Raw genomic sequence first — 10,836 nt, 5'->3', positions numbered from 1 at the left:
AGGAAAAATATGTCTCTTATCCATATCTTCAACCTGGAACATAACAGATCAGATCCCTCTTTCAGAAATACAGTAACATAGTAACATATAGCCTACATAAAAAATATTTAGCACACTACAAACCCCATAGACTTAAATACTTGATGTAGGCCTATTTAAACTTTTGTTTACATAGTCTGAACTGCTTAATCCCCTCTTTTTTCTATTGTTTGTTATTGCACTTGTTTTGCAATAAGGAGAAGTAAAATCCCCCATTAGTCCACCAATATAAAAGAGACTGTAAAATTTTTATATTTGTAAAACTTTCCTAGAGCCTAGAAAACAATTTTCATTTGCACAACGTCATTGTAATGTAAAATCATGGGCCGAGCAGGAGTAACACTAATAGCATGTCTATCTTTGAGTTTGGTATCCAGTTCCTTTAATAGATCCATGCCTTTTAATCTTCTGTTCAGTGTTAGACTTTATAACGTAGCTATAACATTTGCTGCTAAATTGACTTAATGATGCAGGACCATTGAGTATTGTATTATGCTCATACATCACATCCTGCACTTACACTACTGTAGAAGCAAGAGAAAGAAACAATGATAGAATGATAGGCTATATTTAGTTTCTGTATAAATAACAACCAAAGTTTTCAATTTAACCCGAGGTAATAAGTACATTTAGGAATGTCCCTTTTCTGTCCTTTTTACGTAATTGATGATGATATTTTATTATCATATTATATTATTTTGCACAGCTACAGTATATATATATATATATATATATATATATATATATATATATATATATATATATATATATATATATATGTCTCTGTGTTTAAAACAGTAATTATACATTTAAAGAAAAGGAAATATTGATTTGGGGAAAGGACTGATGTTTTTAAATATTAGATGCAGAAATAATTTCTTTGTTTGAGTGTGTATTTGACTGCCACCCTTGATTATTTTTGTTGTCTTTTTACTTTACTTTTGCTTTGACCATTAATACTTGTCTGTTCTCTTGTTGAATACAAATTTCAATACCTGCCATTGTATTTCCATTTATTTAAAGAAATGTGCTACTAATGATTTCATCCCCACACACTCTGGAGGATGTATCCCATTGCATTGATCACTCTAAATAATCTTCAGGGCCTGATGCAGTTTCATCACCAGCATCCTCTGTCCTGACACATCTGTCGGGTGAGCTTTCAGTTTGTTAAGCGAGTGAGCACACTCTGCAGATCGGGACCTGTATTACAGATCATTTATAAGATTTTCATAAGAACTTTAGAAAAAAATACTATACTTGAGATATGTTCAATTGTTACATAAAATGCAAACTATTTGTAATACAGTTACAGGTTTCAATTCTTTAGACTTTTATAAACACATTCACTCAGAAAATTATTTAGATTCATTGGTTCAAGTTCTGATGATTGGCAGTGTTTCCCAACAAATCTTATTCCAATCGTATACTGTTCTGAGAGTTATCTTTCAAAACTCAAAGACGGAAACATGAGTGTCATTTCCTTTTTGCATTATTTAATATTTTTGTTTAGCTGTATTTCACTTTTTATGGTACAGTATTCATCTCTTTCTTCCACATCATACTAAGTGCACAGAAAAAACTTGTTCATTTATGATGTGAACACATGTATGTCTTATGTTTAATACTTTTTCCCATTGCAACACAGCTTTTTATGTTGGAAACAATGGCTGCCCTGTGCCTCTGCTGTTCCCATTGGAGGTTACATGTGTGGAAACCCACCTTGTCTAAGCCAGAAGGCACAACTCCTATCCAGTTACTCACAGGCATGGAGCTGGGAGGTGTGTCGTTTCCTTGTGGTTTTGAATTTCTTGAGATTTTATCTGTTTCTTCCCAAACCTATGTGTTGCTTACACAAAAAGTCTTTAATTTAAGCTCAGCCGAAAAAGTGATGGGATACAAAGGGATACCAAGAGGATACAAACCCATGCAAAGCCTTTTACTTCCCTTTGATTTAAACATCTCGTCCAAATTTTACTCATCAAGCATTTAACAGCAAGTAACAGGAAACCTTTATGGGCATCCACCGATGACATGGATAGCAAAGGGTACAAATAAGCATCTACATTTTACAGTTAAAACAATATATCACACTGGCAAATTAAATGAACATTAATGGAAAGTATCTTGCAATAAGCTACATATATATCAAGTCAGCTCAAGGACTAGAGAACAGCACATGAATTCATTTATTTTTCCAGTTTTACATGACAAACTGTAAAACAGGTGTTTTGTGAGTTTTGTTTATTTGACAATTCATTTTGAAAATACACTTATATGGCTGCAACACCACTGTACATGCAGTTTATGATTAAAACATCAAGGATAACACAAGAAAATATAATGAACAATTATCAACAGGTTATTTTAGTATATTTTATGGTTGCACCCTGGTGTTGCTTTAGAAAGGTGAATGTAATTATTAGGAGCTAGTTGCAACCAAATACAAATGACTGTCATTTTAAATAAATAGTTATGGCCTTCGAAAATTAAATTTGTTGTTATAGTCTCTGGATTCAAGAGCATTTCCAGACAGTGGGTGTTGCTCACTATATTGCCAAACAGAGCTGTCTCTGAGGAGTGGCTGCACCTGCTGATCTCTGCACACACACAAATGATGAAACTGTGTATTCATCACACCTCTCCACCCTGGAAAATTTGATTCTCCTCTTTCACAGTTTTCTCACAATGATATCTAGTAAACATAAAGAAGATTCCAAGTGAAAATACCTGGACAGTTGTTTAAAATGACAGCTATAATTGCAAATAAACTGTAAAAAAAATAAAACTAAGCGGTCCATAATTTAAAAGTCCTGAATAAGAAAACAGTCCCTTTCACAATATAGCTGGACAACATACTTTCAGTTGAATTGTATTGTAATAAATATCAGGTTATCATTTTACAGAATGATGTTGTCTAAAGGGATGACTTCAAGAACATTGTAATCATAAACTAAAAGTTTTTAAAGTTTTTGTTTTACATGTCTGGTGTGAAGTGACATAATAACACATTTAAGATCAATTTGGTTATATAATGGTTTTGCAAACAGGTGGCATATAAAGACATGTACGGTATTGATATCGGGAAAAACATTCTTATTAATGCAGCGTGAGCGATTTAAACCACATCAGGCTTTTTTGACCATATGCATTTGTTACTGAGTTGAAAAGTCAGCATTTGTTCAGAATTGATAATTAATCAAAATGTCCACATGTTTTACCACTTTAGTTTATTTGCAAACATCATTAATGCAAGAAAACCATTTTTATTTAAGTGTTTTCTTTTCATATTTACAGTAAACTAGCATTGTTGGTGGGAGCCTGAGATTTAAGATTTTCATTGCCAACAACTGCTTCTCTGTTTGTTGTGTCAATGACAATAAAGAACTTGAAACAAACCTTAAACAATATCATAAAACATTAATAAACAGTATAGGTTTACCTTTCACTGGAAAACAGGTTAAAGTCCTCTCATTTATTAATATTGAGATGAGCTGCCCTATCATTTTAAATTGGATTGTAGGCTACATTTAATTATTTTTGATGCATTAAAGTTAAAGACAGACTAACTTATTTAGTATTTAGAATATATTTTCCATGCAAAATGGAAGCACATGGAAATTTGAGTAGTTTTAAGTGGCTAAAAAGCCCCAAAACGGAAAGACATTCTGATATGCAAATTGATATTTGATCCGTTTATAAGGCCAGTTTGAGAATATCTATGCCAGCTTGTGATATATTACAACATGATTTAAAACGTCAAAGACGGTTATCAGCTGACGCCCAAATCAAACAGCTGAAAACCAGCAGAGCAGAACTTCTTTTTTTCCTCTGTCGGCTCTGACCTCTGATGTCAGTGTTACTTCCGTGTTCTGCTCACCTGTTACACCTGTATTACAGCGCTGTACTGTCGGTGCGACTCCAGCTCTGCCGGTGCACCTGCTGCGTTATAGTGCCATGACCGAGGAGCTCATAACGTGCGATTTAACATGCCCGTCTTCACAGACTGACCCGGAGGAGACTTTAAATGCTGTGAAAACTAAGCAGATGGATTTTGAGCAGCCAATTTTCTCCATGTTGAGCGGCGGTGTGAAGCAGCAGCAGCCGGCGGGGGACACCGCGGTGTCGACCTCACCGACTGCGACCACCGCCGACACCGAGTCCGGGATCTTCTCCGGGGAATGTGAGCTCTGTGTGGAGCATGAGTCTGAGCTGGACTGGTTCTGTGTAACCGAGCAGAGACTCATCTGCTCTCACTGCGCCATCGTGGGCCCCTGTCACGGACACACTGTGACCCCTCTGGTCAGCAGAGTAACCGCAGTCCGGGTGAGTGTAAAACTAAAACTGTTTTCATAAGTAACAGCCGTCTTTTTTATGTAATGACTGAGCTGTGGTATTATATTGATGATATGCCAGCTTTGGAAATGTATAAGGTACATTTGCTTTCTTTATGAGGATACCTGCAGGGTTAGAAATAGCCCAGGAAGATTACTTTCACTTTGTGTGAATGCGTTGTAACCTTTTTGTTTGCCCTATTCTTAACTCTTAGATGGCTTTTACTCATTTTACCTCATCTACTTGTTAAGTTATCCTTCTACCTCTCTTTTTAGTTAATTTTATCTGAGAAAATGTGCATTTTTCCTATTTCAATTACTGATTTTTTTGAGGATTATAGCTGTTATGAAGCTATTTAGATTGACTGAAAAAGTGTGGAAATATTGTCACATATTTGACAATTGTAAAACCTGGAGTTAATCATTCTTTCTTGGGTGTGCCACAGTTTGCATGTAGTTTTTCTTGCTTATTCCTCTTCATGGTATTTGAAAAGACAGGATTTTCTTGTTGTGTCTCCTCCAGCTGATGAGTGTGTGTATGTGTGTGTATGTTTTCACCAGAACCGACTGGTAGATGTGTGTGAGAAAATGCAGCTGCAGGCACTGAGGATTGAGAGGTTTATCGACCAGACGCTGACAACCAAAGAGCAAAAGCTTCAGGTGAGAAATACCACTGATCCCCACCCACTCAACCACACAGTAACGATCCCACAGATGAGGTGCCAACCTCAATACTGATACACATTGTCAGTGGAGCCTGCACTGTTTCACAAGAACAGGGATTTGATGTAGGCGGGCTCTGCTTTATGAAAACCCACATGTGCTGTGTGGACAGGTGTTGGGTTTGTGTATGTGGATACTACTAACCCCTATATTAAGCCATGAAAGGCTGCGACAAACGATTATTTTCATTGTCAATTCATCTGTCGACTATTTCTTTAATCATCCGATTAATCTTCAATCTATAAGATGTCAGAAAATAGTTAAAAAAAATACCATCACAGTTTCTTCTTCCTCAGATTGCTTGTTTGGTCCAAACAGCTGTTTCCAAACCCAAATGTATTCACGTTACAATGATGTAAAACTGAGAAAAGCTAAAACCCTGCACGTTTGAGATGCTGGAACCAGTGAATGATTGACACCTTTGCCTGATAATAAGCTTAATTGAATATTGACTCAGCACTTTGTTGCACGTGAAACCGTTGTTGTCACATCAAGAGGGAGAGAACAATGTGTAGGATCATCCTGTATGGTGAAAAAACATTCATATGCACACAATTATATGTCTTAATTCATACAAAAATAGAGGTTACAGCAATATCAGCATGATGAGCATGCTTCCTAAATCTTTTCAATATCAGGGGGTTGTAAATAAACAACTTGCTGATTCAGTCCATTTCTCCACGCCTCCTTCAGTGCACCCATGGACTCCCGAAACACAATGGGTGTCTGCAGTGGTCTGAGGCACGGTCATGCACATGTAATTTTCTAGGTTACAAGTCAACGTGAGTAAATTTAACCTCAAGCAAACATCACAGGCAGGTAGGACAAATATGTTGAAACCTTATCTGAGCAAGAATCAAATTACAAAACCAATATGTGTTTCTGTAACAAAATCAAACAACTTTCTTGACACCATAAAAACAATGCGTTTGTTTAAAAATCTGGTCAGTGAATCTCTGTAGCTGTTTGTTTATGGTCAGACGTGGGAAGCCAATCGTGCTTTTATGGGCGCCCACCGTCAAGTGTTTTGCTGCTTCAACAGAAACTTGGCCGCATGTTGCCTAATGTTTGATTTATGGGAAACTGCTTAATGACACCCTCTTACTGTCTGTCCATAACAATCACACTGAAACAGGCTTTTATGTTCTCTGCCCCTGGAACCGCTTGTAGACAGATGTGCAGCTAGATAGGCTGATCCCAATTAGAGCATTTAAAAACCTTAAGGGTTTGGAGGCTAATTAAATGGAAATTGCTTCCTTAGCCAGATGTGTTTATTCCAGATGTGTTTATTCCAGATGTGTTTATTCCTGTCTGTCTTCCTAGACATATGACTCTGCGGTTCATACTGTGTGTTTTGTTTTAGGTGTTTTAATGTTTGTGTGTATGTTGTTTGAAACACTGTTTGCTGCTGCCTTGGCCAGGGCTCCCCTTGAAAAGAGATTTGTTATCTCAATGGGATTTACCTGGTTAAATAAATGTTTAATAATAATAGTGAGTAGAGTCAACTCCTAAGGGAAATATCTGTCTCTTTAGCTGCTAAATGCTCCACGGCAGGGGTTTGACAGATTTGTTGATTAAACTGTAAACTGTAAAAAAAAGTGCGTGATTTAAAGCATATGATCATAAACTTGAGGGTTTTTATAAATTTGGAAACATTACACAAGTACTTCAGAAACTTAATAGTTACCATTAACCTGTTGCCTACAGTCATATAGGCCTATATTGATATGATACAGTTTTGATTATGCAATCGGATTCGAAACCATGTCATTTTTTCCTGCTGCACCACAAGCTGTCTAACATTTCTTCTTTTCTCCTTTCTGTTGGCGTAGGAAGCGGCGAGCAGGGCGAGGGAGCATATCCTGGCTCAGGTCAGCGCAGCACGTGAAGCCATGGAGGAGGAGGAGCAGCGTCTTTTGGAGGAGGTGCAGAAAGAGGAGGAGCGGGTGGAGCAGTGCCTCCTCACCCAGAGAGCACACTGGAGCCAGGCTTTGACGAGTCTGTCGCACACACGTTCCGGACCTGGTGCACACGCTGACGCACACTTCAGACACACAGCTGGTGGTGAGAGACAGGGACATTTTTGTCAGGAAGTTCAGGGATAACAGGGAAATATTTGTGAAGAATAGAGGAACTTGTGCCTGATAAAGGTCATAAATGACTTCACTTTCTTCCTGTCTTTCAGTTGAGTGTCCAGGAGATAGCTGACAGGTAATATTTTACACACGTCATTGCTTGTGAACTTTGTTTTGCTTTCGCAGGACATACCAGGGAGTTAACATTTCTTCTTCCCCTTTTGCTGTGTGTTTGTGCCAGGGTGGAGGAGTCGGAGGGGGTCGGAGAGCCCTGTGACACAGACCAGCTCAACCTGAACTCAGGCTGCAGCGACAGCAAGCTGCTGAGAGGCCTGTGGGTCACTGCAGTGCTGCTGGGGCCAAACGGTGCGTAGATTTCTATTCAATCTTCAAACAAACGTGACAGATCCAGCAGATCATACAAAGTTATTGCTTACAACTGTGATGGTAATTAGCATACTGTCTGTAACCATATCTGTACAGAAGCGTACAAAAAGAAAGAAATTAAAATGATATAAAATGCGCTAACATTATCATACGTGTATTATTAACATTTCATTTTTTTTAATATCGTGGTTATCATCAGAGAACAAGAACAAATCTTTATGCAGAAAATCAAAAGTCATTCATGCAAATCTGGAAGGTGCAATGTGATCCTTTTTTTATTTCGGTAGCTTCAGTCCTCCATAGCTTGTGACACTCAATTCATCTTTTTCTTCTTCCCACAGGTTATAGATCATCTTCTTTAAAGTTTGATGAGCGCACAGTGAGCCCTCTCCTGTCCCTGTCTGATGACTTCTACACTTTGACCTTCTTTCACAAAAAACCTCGACAGTCCCCAGCCTACGACCCAGCGCGTTTCGACTGTTGGCCCAACGCGCTGGGTTCACTGTCCATGTCCTCTGGCACCCACAGCTGGGTGGTGGATGTGGGCCAGAGTGGCGCCTTTAAAGTCGGGGTCTGCTACACCTCTCTGGAGCGAAAAGGCTCTGGGAACGAGGCCCGGCTGGGCCACAACAGTCAGTCATGGGTGCTGTCTCACTACGACGGGGACTACTCCTTCTGCCACGCAGGGATGAAGGTGCCCCTGCAGGTGGCGAGGAGACCCGTGAGGATCGGCCTGCTGATGGACTGGCCCAGTGGGACGCTGATGTTTTACGAGCCAGGACTCCAGCACCGTGCTTCACTTTGTCACACATCGCTTCAGTGCTCCGCTGCTGCCGGCGTTTGCCGTGACTGACCGCAGTATCACCATACTGCACTGAAACGCCAAAAAACTAAATGACCTAAAACATGTGAAGAAATGCCTTTCTCTAATGTAAACAGGATCAGCAGCTGAATCTGACTGTGCAGTTATGGAAGGCATCCATTTCTATTTATTTTATTAGCAATTTTATTACTCGCTGCTGATTCTTTTTTTTACTGTTATGAATGATTTAATAGATTTTAAGTTAGAGATAATCACATAATTATCTGATGACCATATATTACTGTAGTGCTGTACGGTATTTTGTTTGACTGACGATGTTTTTTAAAGTTTTTGATCCGATCGTCTTCAGCATTAGTTTGATCTGTGTAATATAGACTCTTTATAGAAATTCATAGTTAGACTGATTGATTCAGGACTGTTTTAAATATTGTTTGACAGAGAAAGTCACTTCAGAAATACTTTACTTACTACTCAGTGAACCAATTATTACAGTTTGACTGTTATATTTTCTGACTCTGCAAAAGACATGTCCTTAAATACACAAAGAATGATTTTGTCCATTCCTTTGCATTAATAAAGCCTATTTTCAAAGCTGAAAAGAAAATAGTTTGTTGTTCTATGCCACAGCAGGGTTTTAAAATACTGTAAGTAATACATTACAATACCAGTTGTCCTATACTTCTCAGAAGTTCTTTAGAAAACCACTAGAGGGCAGTAATGTCACATGCTTAATGTTCTTCACGACCAACACCACAAACATGAGTCATTCAACAGTGTGCTCTTGATGATGCATTATCAGATCAGTGAAGTTAAATTGTTTCGCCAGGACCACGGACAGCTACAGGTGCTGAATGCACTCAGACCAAAACTCAGAAAATTCAGCACATACTGTATATTGTACCTGTTGAATGAATGTTTGTTGATTTAAATACCTCAAAAGGGAAATTACATTTAGCTTTATATCAGTAAGACAGAGGCTGGATACACTCATGTTTCATTTTAGGATTGTGGAACTAACAATGAAAGCAACACACAAATAGTAAGAAGTGTGACGTGAGCTGAACCTCTATGTGAGGAGAGGCAGTGAGACAAAACTGGGAGAAAAAGGAAATAAATGTGAATCAAGTAATGACTTGACGGACCTATCTGAAGTGAGATTATACATCCAAACAAGATTTAGTTTGTAGCACTAAAGACCATGTCTAAAAAATGAGACTTGATTTAAATGGCTTTAGGATGGACATGTTTTGTATTGAGGACGGAAGCTGGCAAAATAAAATAAATAATAAATGACTCGATAAATTAAAATTCCATTAATGTACAAAAATCATGTAAATGTAGACATTATTATTATTCAAATGTGACATAATTTACTTATTTATAATTGTTTAATGAATGCATTTATTTAAATATGGAAATGAATACAAACATAAATAATAAAGATTTCATATTTTATCAATTGATTGTCTACATTTATTTTTAATATTATTTTTGGTACATTTAATGGCATATTTCTTTATCGAGTCATTTATTCTTGATTTTGTCGGCTTCTGTCCTCCACAGCTTAAGATGTCGATGTCCCAGGATATAGCAATTCCAGATATTTCTTGTGATTTCGATACTATGTGGTGTAACATTGTAAAAGCCCGTTCATGCTGCTCATGCTATTTCAACAGAGACAGTGTCTATAAAACATCATCCCATAAAAGTCATTCAGATTTGAATCTAGTGTGTATTTGTTCTACATGTCCCATGCACTCTGTTATTAACTCTTTAAGGGCCAGCTATGTATGTAACTTACAACTTGGCTGAACTGAAGAAATACAATGGACAACAATAAAAGTACATTTTTACTACTTTATTTTGAGTGAAACACATAATTAAAGGTGTTAATATAACTACAATACAACTGTCATATCCACAATGCAATGTAAGTAAAGTCCTGGCTTTTATCTTAGTGCATTGTGTCTAAAGCAGAATTGGGAGAAACAGTATAAAGTTGTACAGCGACACTAAACTAAATGTATGATGTGAGCGAGAGCATTTAATGGAAAGCTTCTCTTCATATTTTTTGAGATGTGGAATTAACATAATCTACATATTTAAAAATAACCTCATGATAACTTTAGAATCGGTTCTCACTAGGAGAGTTAAGGGGTATTTTTGGACACTTGCTTTGCGTACACCTGCATCGAAATACACACTTCAGATCTTGTTAACATCATTATGACTAAGAAGGAAGGAAAGGCAGGTTATAAAATAACAGAAGCATCTGCTCCTCAATCAATTGTACAACAGCTGCCTCTTTCCTCTTGTTCCACACAGAGCTTTCAGCTGAATGTTTGAGTGGTTAGCACTATTCAAACAGTCCAAAGTCCAGCTTTGGGCAAAGGTTTAAATCTGAGTATTTATAATTCCAGTGTGAAATACTGCATATAACTCAACGCTGAATGTA

General features: G+C 37.6%; 1 protein-coding gene across 1 annotated transcript; it reads left to right on the top strand.

Moving 5' to 3' along the window:
• The first annotated feature begins 3,889 nt into the window (after positions 1 to 3,889).
• On the top strand, positions 3,890 to 9,842 carry bspry (B-box and SPRY domain containing). The gene is given in 9 exon segments (XM_029444837.1): positions 3,890 to 3,989; positions 3,992 to 4,365; positions 4,935 to 5,033; positions 6,929 to 7,114; positions 7,116 to 7,160; positions 7,282 to 7,307; positions 7,413 to 7,537; positions 7,900 to 8,336; positions 8,338 to 9,842. Coding segments are annotated over 9 exon segments (1,491 nt in total). The 3' UTR covers positions 8,437 to 9,842.
• Positions 9,843 to 10,836: the final 994 nt, after the last annotated feature.

Source organism: Cottoperca gobio, chromosome 12, assembly GCF_900634415.1.
Source record: "Cottoperca gobio chromosome 12, fCotGob3.1, whole genome shotgun sequence".
Taxonomy (NCBI): domain Eukaryota; kingdom Metazoa; phylum Chordata; class Actinopteri; order Perciformes; family Bovichtidae; genus Cottoperca; species Cottoperca gobio.
This window is presented reverse-complemented; position numbering and strand designations above follow the sequence as displayed.